This window comes from Lepisosteus oculatus, chromosome 6 (genome assembly GCF_040954835.1).
Source record: "Lepisosteus oculatus isolate fLepOcu1 chromosome 6, fLepOcu1.hap2, whole genome shotgun sequence".
NCBI classification, from domain to species: domain Eukaryota; kingdom Metazoa; phylum Chordata; class Actinopteri; order Semionotiformes; family Lepisosteidae; genus Lepisosteus; species Lepisosteus oculatus.
In genome coordinates, this window is record NC_090701.1 from 52245552 (window position 1) to 52258465 (window position 12914).

Here is a 12914-nt window from a genome sequence, read left to right on the forward strand (position 1 = left end):
ATTCTGACTTCATCTCCAGCCACATCCTGGCTTCAAATTACCAGTCATGGCCTTACTAGTGCTTTTGTGTTTAATCTTCATCCAATGTCTCTATTCACTTCCAGGCATTTGAACTTTGCAGCCTTCGATAGGCAGAACATAGAATAAAATAGCAGAGATTTTAGATTGTCAAAAGTGGATTGTAGTTCTATAAAGAATGAGTTTAACTCCTTACTTGATGCTTATCCAACTGCTCTCCTTAATTCTCATCCTTTCCAAGCTGTAAAATTACAGACAGGACTTCTAAAAGATACCAAAAAATTTCCTCATTACATGAGACTAGATCTCTGTGAGTCATAATTTGTCATTCTTATTGCTTAGTTCCTCTCTGTCTCACTCTTTTCCTCTTTCAAAAACAGTACATCACACCCATTTTTAAAGAGCAAAATTCCTTCTCTTTACAGAGGCTTCCTGTAATACAGTATTCAGTACAGACCTGAATTATTTTAAATGTCTTGGAAAAATTCATAACAAACTTTGATGGTGATGAGCATCATATATTAGTTATCTCTGTTGCAATTGAAGATTTTGAATATGAAATATTGGGGGTTGGGTTTATTTTTATCCGAGATACAACTGACCTGTGTTTGTTCTGTCGTTAGTTGAAGTTTTAATCCCCATTTCTAATATCAAAGAAATGCACATTTAATTGAACTATGAATATTTGGTTAAAACCCCATATGCCGTGTTTAGTAACAGCCTTAGACATGACAAAAGCAGCTTACTTTGCTTGTTCAAAAATGAACAAAATAATAGTTTTTACAAAATCAATGTGAATACTTCCTTCTGGTTCAGCTGGCTTATAAAATTTAACCTTTACCCATGTGCATATAATAGAATATATTTTCAGTATTTGAGTGGTTAAACATTTTATGGGAAATAGTACCCTGAAGGGCTGGGTTCATTAGCAATGTTATAAACAATAACGTTGACTCAATTTCACCAGCATCTAATTACTTCATTAATATCCGGGCGTGTTGTGTCCTGCTGAGGAGACCTTTACAGAGGGAGAAAGGCCACGATTGTTTGTCCTGTACTGATGCTGATAGGCGACACACAATCTGAGCCTCAGGCAGTGCTCCTGCAGATGTGCAGGGGCTCTCTGGGCTCTATACGTGATTAGTCATGCTTGCAAGAAAGCTTTGAAGCATTAAAGAATACCTCAGCATTTTCATACAATCCGGTGTGCTTGGAACACATTTCACTCTCCAGTGGTGCAGCAGACGACAGGCAAGAGCTTCTGCCTGAGATGCGTTACTGCTCTGTTATTTTCGTTCCTGCTTTTAATTGAGGCATCTCAGGTCTCCTCTTAAGGCAATATGTCTTGCTTTAACCAAACTCATATCATTGTTCTGTGAAGATCCCACAAGAACAGATCACACAGCATATAGGGCTTTGTAAAGTGCCACTTGTTATGAGGGTCATGACTGGCTTCCACATCAGATAGTCCTCCCTGTTTGTAGATGACAGTGCACTGTAGCTCATGAACCAGTCTATTCTGTTTTGTTTATTAAGGGGGATGCTTTATTCTTATTTTCAATCTAGGATTATTTCACAGATTTAATCACTAATGACAGCGTCAACTTCTTCCGGATGTCCAAGCGGATGTACCCTCACAGGCCCGTGATGATGGTCATCAGCCACGCGGCTCCACACGGCCCAGAAGACTCTGCCCCTCAGTTCTCTGATATGTTCCCCAACGCCTCCCAGCACATGTGAGTCCCAGAGGTTCATTGCATCTTTCTCTATGTGCTCTTCACTAGAAACGTGCCAGCACACAGCTATTTTTCCTTAGGACAGCACAGATATTATAGTTATGGGATCGAACACTTTTTGTTCTTCTATACATGAAACAATATGCAAGGTAGCAACTGCTTTAAATATCACAGCCCTCATGTGAGCCATCAGTGGGGGGAAAATGCTGTCATTTTTAGCTAAGTAAAGAATTGGGCCACTGTTACAAACTAGTAAACATGCTACATGAAGCTATAGTGATACAGTTATTCTGGTTGCTTTACTTTTCATTCATAAGTTTTAAAATACACACTGCAATATTAACAAGTTGTTCATGATTGCAGCTATGTTTATAAGAATCAATTCTGCGACATGTTGGCCAGGGTTAGGAATTTGTGATAAACTGCTGTGACACCAAGATACAGGTGTGATCATCGCAGGTATTGGTGGAAACCATAGTTTGGTGTTGAGCTCATTATACAGATTAGTTTCCAACCATCCACTCTGTCAGTACCTTCTTAAGAATACAAAGAAATTGTGATATATCCATTAATGTGGGTTTTATTTTTAATGCATTCATTTTTTGTTTTGAATTAACCACGACAGTATCGGGTATCTCCCTTCTCTGATTAGTGGAATGCACTGTTTCATTTCTTTCGTTCCTCGTGGCATTATTTTTTTTAACCTTCAATACAAAGCCTGCATGGGACAGAAGGCATTCCCCACCCAAAGGCCCCAGGCATAGCATGGTCAGCGTGTTGTTTTGGTGGGTGAAATGCTGCTCAGCGAGTTGTGTTGACTGACTGGAGAGATAGTTACTCTGCTCAAGGTGGTGAGCATGCTGGTGCTGAATAAACAAGCCTGCAGCTTTCTGGGCTCTGCTGGTTTCACACCACAAACACCACTTTCTTCCATCTGTATCAAAGAAAGCATGATTTAGTGATACTGTTTTACCTATTCAGGGCAAGAAATCAATTCAGATTCCATCTGGGCTTTGGTCTTAAACTTTTTCCAAGAAAGATAGGGGCATGTTTTGTAGATTTCATTCAGCGTGTTCAGGAAGTCTCTAATGTAAGCAAACTTTCATTTTCTGTTATAATTTTCTTTTACTTTTAATTTAAGGAATAATACCACTGCAATAACTACAATTACTAATAGTTCCTATTTTCTTATCATCATTGTCACGCATGTGAAGTCATGTTCACATGAGAGCATGTTTTTTCTGAAGTTTCTGATTATTGTCTGTTACTCAAATTTTGTGTTTACATAGGGTATATTAAATAAACAGTCTTAAAAAACTGGTTTCTCACATTGTATTATGGTTTATGTAGAAAAGGTTTAGTTTTGCAATAGACAAGCACTGACACTTTACACTGGCTTGTAAAGAGTTAAGTTTCAAATGAAAAGTTCACCCCTGGTAGAGAAGTTACATATAAGTTAGTTTTACAGTCAAAACAGTATTTAAAGTCTTATGTTTTTATTACTCCCTTTTAATGAAAAGTACAATTCTTTCTTAGCCTATCATTAACATATTAGCAACATAGATATCCCATCAAAAGAGTGTTCTTCACAGTTTTGATTAAGAGAAGTTCAAAAATAAAGTTTTCTGACACAATTGTTAAAATCTTGGCTCATAGCCATATGGGAGAGATATATAAATGTATTTAAGGCCACAGTTTAAAATCTGTTCAGGAAATGTCTGGAAAAGAACTTCAATTGTTTCCAAAAACTGTTGTTTTAGAGCTACAAAATAATTTAATTAGTTGCTTCACTCATTGGGGAACTTTAACGAATAAAAAATAGCTCCATGCTGGCTTTCTGCGGAATCTAACCAGCATTTATACAACCAAAAGCAGAAATCAGCGTTTGATGTAATTAACCTTTACACTGTAGGTGTTTTCCAATGACGGGCCTGTCAAAGTATATTCAGAAAGAATGTAACAGGGGAAAAAAACAACTCACAAAAATATTACAGAAGAGTAGATTGCATATGGTAAGGTATTAAGATTAATGTCATAACCAAACAATACAGGCAAATGTCAAGTATGTTAAATGTCTTGTTGTTTATCAGTGACATTCTCATCATTATGTGCGCAAAGCAAAAAGGTTTGCAGACAGTGTGAGCTGATGGTGTCATGACTGACTGCTGCGTGATATTTATCTATTTATTTGACCCCCAAATTCCTTGTGGCTTTGTATTCTCTCCATTCCTCAAACCCTCAGTCCCAAGAGACGGGTCCTATTGTGATTCTTATTAGACTGCCTGACTGGTTGGGTGAAAAGTTCAGTAAGCAAACAAAAGCAACAAGATGAACTAAGGGCAGAAGCCACCTACTTTCCACGCAGACAAGAATGGAAGGTTTCTATAACGAAATCCATGAATGATATGTATGGACTGCTTGGTATCACGGAAACCTAACTTGTAAAACGATGGCAGCGCCTTGTTCACACAGCTCTTTGCAGATTTTGTGCCTCCCTGCCCCTAGATTAAGTATTTCAGTAGCTGCCAGGTTTCCTACATTGGTGGCCACAAATATTTTTATTAGCTCCAGATTCATCCGAATCTATACAGGTGTCAAGTTTGGTTACTCCAAAAAAGAATCACATCAAATTACATCTTTTGGGGAGAACATCCTCTGTTTTTCTTTTCCAAATGAAAGTCTGTCACATTTTTTTAATGTTATCTTTCAGGGTGATAAAAGGAGAATTATTGAAAAAGATTTTGCACATCGTCCTCTATTTTGTTTTCTTCCAGCACACCAAGTTACAACTATGCACCCAACATGGATAAACACTGGATTATGCAATACACTGGTCCAATGATGCCCATTCATATGGAGTTTACGAATTTCCTTCATCGTAAGAGACTCCAAACATTAATGTCTGTTGATGATTCTGTTGAAAAGGTAAGTGCTCTCTAACCCTGCTTTTGCCTAAAAAAATCGAAGATTTGTCCAACAGCTGCAATTTATGTAACATCAAACAAAAGTTCAGAAGTAGGTCAAACCCTAACCTTGGCCATTTCCACCTACCTACAAATCAATATTTTGGTTAACTAATTTCATTTCAGAAACTCTCCTTCCACCTCATCAAATCATGCCTCTGCTCTGCCTTTGGTTAAGAAATAGCTGGTATTCTCATTCTGTAAAGGATCTTTATAAGATCATTTATTTAAAAATTGAAGCAAACAAAAATAAATTGATTTATAAAAATGTAGTTTGACAATGCATACCTGAAGCCCTTGTTTTTCTGCTTGATGTAAACAGGTATGTTCCATTTCAGAAAAAATAATGTAAAAGATGCTGCTTGTTTTTCTTCACATGTATTACTGCAAAACACACAATGCTAGTTTCTGTTTTTATTTTGGGAACTCTTAATTGAATTTCAGAGAATTCAGTTCCAAGGTTCTGTATGATTTCTGATAGAGCTCTGTGACTATAATTATTATATTAGCATAGTTTGGGATTGTTTGTTTGGCTTTTGTTTTCAGCACTGTATGTCACAGGCCAGATAAAAATCAAATCCATTTGTAAATAGGCCCAGGCTAGAATACAATCATAATTAAATAAAGTTTATCAGTCTTTAAAAAATCTGCCAATGCATGAGTTAAGGTTCAGTTGTGATATGACATTATGAGTGCTCTGAATTTGTATCTTGCCTGGGTCAATTTTCTACGTACTATAGTAATCAAGCAACATGTTTTTCCATTTTTATACGCATGGTACGTGTCTATATTAGCAGATTTGAACAAGTCTGTTTTTGTGTGGGTTTATATAGATTTATGAAATGCTTGTGGAAACGGGGGAGCTGGACAACACCTACGTCATATACACAGCGGACCATGGCTACCACATTGGGCAGTTTGGGCTGGTGAAAGGCAAGTCGATGCCTTATGAATTCGACATCCGAGTTCCATTCTTTGTTCGGGGGCCTAACGTCGAACCAGGATCAGTGTAAGACGTCTTCCTTGAACTGTTACATCAGTGCTCTACAGTGTTCTGTAGCTCTTTGATGTTTGGTGGAGTTTCATACCGAACGTCAACATTTTTTGTCAGTTCATGAAGAATTTGCTCATTCTTTTAGTCTAGTAATTGGGAATACAAAGTGAAGAGCTTCCCCTCAAATTTCCTTTATAATGCTCATAGTCTAACAAAGCACCAGAAACAACTAATCTAAAAGAAGGAATTTTCCTAGAAATTAATATTGTTAAATCAATACATTACAACACTACAGTTCTGTTTCGTGAATATATTTTTTGGCCTTAATTTATTAAATACAGATTTAAAGTGGAACTTTTCGCATATGTAGGATTCCTTAAGGATAACATGCATAAGATATTGCACTTAGAACTGTATCATTTAACATGGCTGTGCTATTTATCTTAATTATAGCTTCTATGACTAAGGAATAACTATATTCATCTTTAAGAACAGAAATGTTGAACAATGGTGCAAGCAAAAATGCTCAGACCAGATTTGTTCAACAATCATTAACAGATTAGCAACATAGATATCCAATCTATGTGGTGTATCCTATCTATTTATGAATAAACATTCATTCCTTATAAAAATGAAATGGAATAATCATTTTCATTTATTTCAATTCCGGCAGCAATCCTCACATTGTGTTGAATATCGATCTTGCGCCTACAATTCTGGACATCGCTGGGCTTGACACACCTCCTGATATGGATGGCAAATCCATCTTAAAACTCTTGGAACAGGAGAAAACAGGGAACCGGTGAGGCATCCAGTGTAATCATTTACATAGATTGTCTGTTATTATGCTTTATCAGTGTAGGTATTTGAGATCTCTAGTCTATGTTAGGAGGTACACTTGGGCTTTTAATTCCAAGCTATGAAATGTAACTAAAGATTTTGAAACTCTTTTTTTGTGATAGCTCAGTCTGTTCTTCCTTCTATTAAAGCTCTGAGTATCGTCATTAAATAATGTGTTTCTTTACAAACTTACAAAAAGCATAATAATTATGAATGATCATTAAAAGATGTTTTATGAAGGTGCTATACGACATACAGTTTTCTATTGATTTTGTGTTTCAGATTCAAGCCAAACAGGAAGCCCAAAGTCTGGAGGGATACGTTTCTTGTGGAGAGAGGGTAACTCTATAGTTTTAATAATCATTGTTTTCTTCTTCTTCTTTTTTTGTCACAGAGGAAGGCAGATATGAGTTCATGTTGTTCCACGGAAATTTGCGTGCAAATTCCACCACACAAATTTGAGATCTCTCCAGGTCAGGTGGGCTTTCAAATTCAGTGGTGAAAAAGCCATCCAGCAGACAGTAATGCCTGGCAGGGTGGGTCAACGGGGCACATTTTTATCGGAGTGATTTCTGGTGCAGTTGTCCAAAACCCCACAAGGGCTTTGGTGTATTGTACAGTGGTATACCGCTGCACAGAAAAGGCCTTTCCTGCCACATTCAGAAAACTGCATGAGATGCCCAATGATGAAAAGATCCACCTTGTTTAGCTGTTCTTGACCAACCTAAAACTATGTCTCCAGACCCAGTGCCCTCTGTCTGGGATATGGTACATTAAAGTCTATGTTAAAATCCCATCACAGAGATACATGCTCTGAGAAATAAATACTGGTGGTGCTTGGCGTGTAGAAAAGCAGAAAATCTGACTTGTACATTTTCCAGGGCACATTGCAGTGCAGTGTCCTCCATAATAGGATAGGAAGAGCCAACAACAGATTCCAGGAATGTTGTTCTCCTTGCACGCGGAGTACTTTTTCAGAATGACTTTCGAATCCACTTGCTCCAGTTCAGAATCCCCCCTCCCAATATATCTCTCTCTTAAAAAAACACTCTTATGTTTTAAAACCTTTATCAAATGAAAAAAAAAACTCATGCTCAAGATACTGCAAATTCTGTTTTACGTACTTGCGCTTTATGAAAATGTATTTTGGTTGGAAACGGCGCTTTTTGCAAATTGCTCACTAGATTACGCAGCTGATACATTTGTCATTAAAATGTCATCTGCAAATTTGATATGCTGTTCTCCACCGTGTTTTCAGTCACTTAATGGGTTAAGTTGTCCTAATGCCTGTGGCACTTTGTTAAAAATGTTCAGCTTGAAGCTAAGTAATCCCATCAATCTCCACTGATGGCAGGGCTCCCTGGGAGACAGCTTGAGCTATGAAGCTGACATTCTTCCTGTCATTTGGTTTGTCAATGCGTGAAATCGCATATCATGTAGCAGGAAGGTTTACTTTATCAGCTGCCACCTGAACCAATTTCTCATTAGCAGCTGAAGGAGATATGTAGAAATCGCCATGTAACACTTTATGTGGAGCTTTTCAGCAAGTAAACAAAGAATGAACACTGGAAAAAAGGAAGAACACAAGGTCAGACGCAAAGTCCACTCAATCAACCTGTTTATGTATTTTTCTTTTGTCAGTAATAAAAGGACATCACTCAGTGCTCAGGAAAATGACCTAAGCAGACAGGCTATTTTCTTGCCTATTGATTTTGTAGGATTAGTTTTTGAAGCAGGATAGAGGGAATAACTTTCTTCAGTTCTTTAGAAGTGGAGTTGATATTTTATGCATGTGGGTTTTATTATTAGCAATTATACTACCACAAAATAATCCAGGAAGCAGCAGTACATTTTTATTATTGCTGTGTTCATCATCTGAAGATTAGAAGCTAAATGCATTTATCTTTATTGAGAGTTTGAGTTGCATTTAGCAGCAACACACAACACAGGATTGCTCTCATGCCCTTTGTGTGCCAGTTTGCAAAGAAACAACTGTCATTTTAGCTCATTTTCAATTTCTCCTTTTTATGAACGGTTAAAGCAAACGTAGTGTAAATATCTGGCAATACATTGTATTATAAGGTCTTCTCAAAACGTTTTCTCAAAATAAAAACAACAATACAGATAAAAGAGCAATTAAATTGTCTTGTAAAGGCATTTTACTATATTTTAAAACTCCATTCTAACAGTACTGTACATGCCACAGGTTATGACCATAAATGACTGACTTCTGCTTCAGTGGGAAATTCAGGAGACTTTAGGTTTTCAGATCATCAAACTAATTACATCTAGGTACATCTCATTTTCCTGCAGTATGCATGAATGTATGTCTTTGTTGGGGACAAGCTTTAGATCTCAAGATATATTCCCTATTAAATGTAAGAGTCATTGTATGTGCATGGGTTTGTAGGATCGAGAAGCTTTTTTGCTTTTTTATATTGTATAATATAGACTTTGTTTATATTGTATCATGTATAATGTGGGCAGTTAGGTATATAGAAAAAAAACAAAATTTGATGGCACGGGACTGTGAATATGAGATGCTCTATAAATATGTAACCAAAAAATATTTCTGCGCTTGAATCAGTCTAGGGAACTACAACAAGAAATCTTCCAGACTTAAGGAATAGTTCTACCCTGACAGGCTGAAAGACATAAACCTTATAAAACTCAAGAGAACACTACAAAGGGATTGGATTCAAGAATGTAAAATCCTCAAAGGCATTGACAATGTCAATTCAGCTGACGTCTTCAGAGGCACCAGTTAAACACAAACCAGAAGTCAAAACTGTGGGTGCATTTGAAATTGAGAACAGGAGGCACTCTATACCCTAAGATTTGTGGGGGTCTGGAACAAGACCCAGCCTTGTTGTTTGAGCCAATGCCCTGGCTTATTTCAAGACATGAAGATGAGATAGATGGATTTTCAAGACATGGAGGAGATCCTATGGTCAATTAACTACCAAACTAACCAGATGACCCGAATGACCTCCTCTCGTTTTTGTAACTTTTATTATGTTCTAACAGCCTCTGATGTCTTTACTGTATGCTGTCCGTGAGCAGTTTCTCTTTACAACCTGGCACAAGTTCTGGCTTGTTTACTGCTCAGGTTGTTCAAAAGTCTCCATGCTGGAACAGTAAATAACCATTCTTAAGGGAAGGATATTTTGTTTTCCTCTTGCAAGACCTCAGCGAGGGTTGGCACATTCACATTTGGTTGTGGGGTAGGTTCTGTGCTGGCAGAAGGTCAAATGACTTGGCCAGTGTCATTCGATGAGCATTACCAGACTGACCCGGGATCAGAGCCCGGGCTTTCCTGGCAGCTGGCGCAACACTAACCACCAGATCCACACTGGCCAGCTGCATGAGAGCGTTTCACAGACAAGAACCTTAACTGGCACCTTTTATTTTACAGGAAAATTCTCCGTAAGAAAGAGGATGCTGGAGGCAACATGAACGTACAGCAGGCTAACAGCTTACCCAAGTATAAAAAGGTGAAGGAAGTGTGTCAGCAAGCAGAATTCCAAACTGCCTGTGAGCAGCCTGGACAGGTAATTGAAACAGTAGGACATGGTTGCACTACTGTATGTTAGGACTGAGTCAAAGCTCTGTACCCTGCATGTGAATGTGGCATGCTTACGGCACAGTTCGAGCTACTGATTTGTTTTCTGCTTCACTGAGACTGTGTGATGCTTTGTTTCTCACCCCATCAAACAAAGTTATTACTGTTGTGTGTATTTTGTTTTTCTTTCTTGATGGGAAATGCTTTGCATCGCAAGGCCCATTTCCTGACAGAGGGGAAAGAAACTTCGAAACATTACCAGATGTGCATGCCTCTTGTGTTAATGGACGAGCGTTACTGTCATTTTTGTTTTTTTCTTAGAGTGTTTCGGCACATTGTATAATATAAGCACAAAAAAAACGTTTTTTCCAAAACAAATGCTGCATTTTTCAGGAACAGCCACATTTAGAAACATTTCAGAATCATGGGTAGGGTTTAGATATTGTAATGGGTGCTAACATTTGTAGGCCTCACTGTTCATAACAGGACCATGAGTTAGCCTTAATCAAGACATTACAGTGAAATAACTATATTGAAATCTTAATAAAAAGTATCTATTTTATTTTGAGATTTGATATTGAATAATTTATTAAAAGATGTCAATTGAGTTGTTGCTAAAAACCTGTTCCCTCAATTGTGCTTCAACTTATAAACTGCAGTATTGCATGAAAAGATAAATGTGTTACATCATGTTGAGAATGTGGAAAAAATGCTTTAATATATCACACCTACAGTATATTCAAAAATATCTCTAATATTAAACTGTTTTCTTTTCGCAACCAGTTCAGACATCTGTTAAATGCAGCTGTGAAAAAAAACATTCAGAGAGATACCAGAAGACACTGGTCCTGCGTGTTCCTACATTGTACTTCCATCTTGGGCTGTGACATTTATGCGGATATTCAGATAAATTACACTTGACTTAATCATCCAGCCCAGAGAGCAGACACAGGGCGCTTCCTTTAAGTGTATGAAAAATAGGAAAAAACATGTTTTGCCATTGACTGCTGGAAAGGAAAATGGCCAAGAAATTTAGGAATGACAGAAGAAATTCCGCAAACTAGCTGATGATTCATAAACAGCACAAGCCTACAAATATGAGTACAAGACCTACCTAGATTTTAGATCTATTACTAAAGTAAGAAGTCTATAGTGCATTCCTATCATCTGATAATTATTTTTAAATACTGTATGCTTAAAAGATAAAGGAACATAAAATGAAACGTTAGGAGAATGGACTTAAACTTGTAAACATTACTTCATTGGTTTAGTTTACAATTTGTGGCATTCTTCAGGAACAACAGTGCTGAAGTTATTGAGTCAAGTGATAAAAGGTTGTAGGTGAAAAATCTTTTTTCGCCTTGGCATTTGGTTATAAAACAGTGACCCATGTTAAATTTAAAAATAGCTTGCCGCTGTTGGTAATCCTAATTGTTTTGTAGTTCATTTTTTTAAATTCTGACATAAAAGAAAACTGATGACCTTCCTTTAACAAGTCTAAAATATTTTGAAAAATGCTTTACAGGCAAGTCATTTTGCAAGTCTGTCTATGCTCCTTCCCATTCATAATTCCATGTGAGAATTCATTGGACGTGCTGTTAAGAGAAGGGAAAAACAGAAATTAACACAGATTTCTCATATTGTAACTCAGAACATTACAATTAGAGAAATCCAGTAAAGGAAAAGTATTACATGACAATCTACAAAGACATATATTTGTTTAAAATCCACTTTCCGTACAGTGGGCTACGTTAATGATAAATCCCATTTCTGCCGTGCAAACAGACAGCCCAGGCACCACTGTCTCTGTCTCATAGCCAGTATGCAAATATAACATTACTGTCAGACACTTAATCTGGCTGTCAGGATGTGACTGCTTCACAGGAAATTCGATCAGTACACCATGGCGATTGTTTGGATACGGTTTCCCACAGTTCTGAGCAAATGTCTGAACTGTGGTCAGTGAAAGTGTCTACCCACAAAATGAGAGGCCAAATTAGAAGATTAAGGCAAAATTTACTTCTGCTTTTTTGTTGTGGCTGCCTGTTAAGATTTCACTGGCAAGGCAGCTAGCAGGATGACATCTGACCACATTCCTTTTTAAAATAAAGTACTTTTTAGTTACTGTTGAAAGACAGTGGCCTATTTTTCATTCGATGCACTTGCAAAAAATTCCTTGACGTTTTTTTAGGTGCCTGTATAATCACTCTGGTTCTGGTATAATCACAGAGTTATCCATCAGACCTCAGAGTGCTTGTACGTAAATGTACACGAAGGCGCGCAATACTCCAGATTGCCTGTCCGTCCACTCCACTATTTGAACTCCAGTTATTGAATCTGGTGTTACTGAACACCCTAGTGCTATTTGTTTTTATAATGGCATACCCCCAGCTACCCCATTTCGGAGTTTGCAGAGGCATCATGATTTATTTGGAATCTTTTGCTCCGACAGAAATGGCAGTGCATCGAGGATATCACCGGCAAATGGCGGATTCAGAAGTGTAAAGGCACCGCGAAGGAGGGTGCAAGGAAGAGGACCAGGAGCCTTCGCTCCAGGGGCTACGACAGCAAGGAGAAGGACTGTGACTGTGGACAGGCAGACTTCAGGGCAACAAGGGCGGATCGCAAAAACCAGAGACAGCTCCCTCAGCCAAACCAAAGTCAGTTGAAAACTCCCGTTTACATATCAGCAGCATGACATAGTAGGGGGGGACATTCCAAGATATTTAGAGCAGGCTTGCTATCTTAAACCAGCTTCTTTTTGAAGGAGGGATGCGAGCTGCTCTTCATTTCTCACGTTT

The 12914-nt window shown here is 37.8% G+C and overlaps 1 protein-coding gene across 7 annotated transcripts in view; it reads left to right on the forward strand.

The window, feature by feature from the left end:
• sulf1 (sulfatase 1) overlaps positions 1–12914 on the forward strand; it is a 54595-nt gene that overhangs the window by 26170 nt on the left and 15511 nt on the right. For 6 of the 7 annotated variants that reach the window (XM_015353764.2, XM_015353765.2, XM_015353762.2 and 3 more), the window contains 7 exons: positions 1585–1754; positions 4529–4679; positions 5551–5726; positions 6385–6513; positions 6834–6890; positions 9967–10102; positions 12566–12773. In XM_015353764.2, the coding sequence (XP_015209250.1) occupies positions 1585–1754; positions 4529–4679; positions 5551–5726; positions 6385–6513; positions 6834–6890; positions 9967–10102; positions 12566–12773 (1027 nt within the window). The remainder of the gene's footprint in view (positions 1–1584; positions 1755–4528; positions 4680–5550; positions 5727–6384; positions 6514–6833; positions 6891–9966; positions 10103–12565; positions 12774–12914) is intronic. The other variant, XM_069191556.1, reaches the window with a different exon arrangement.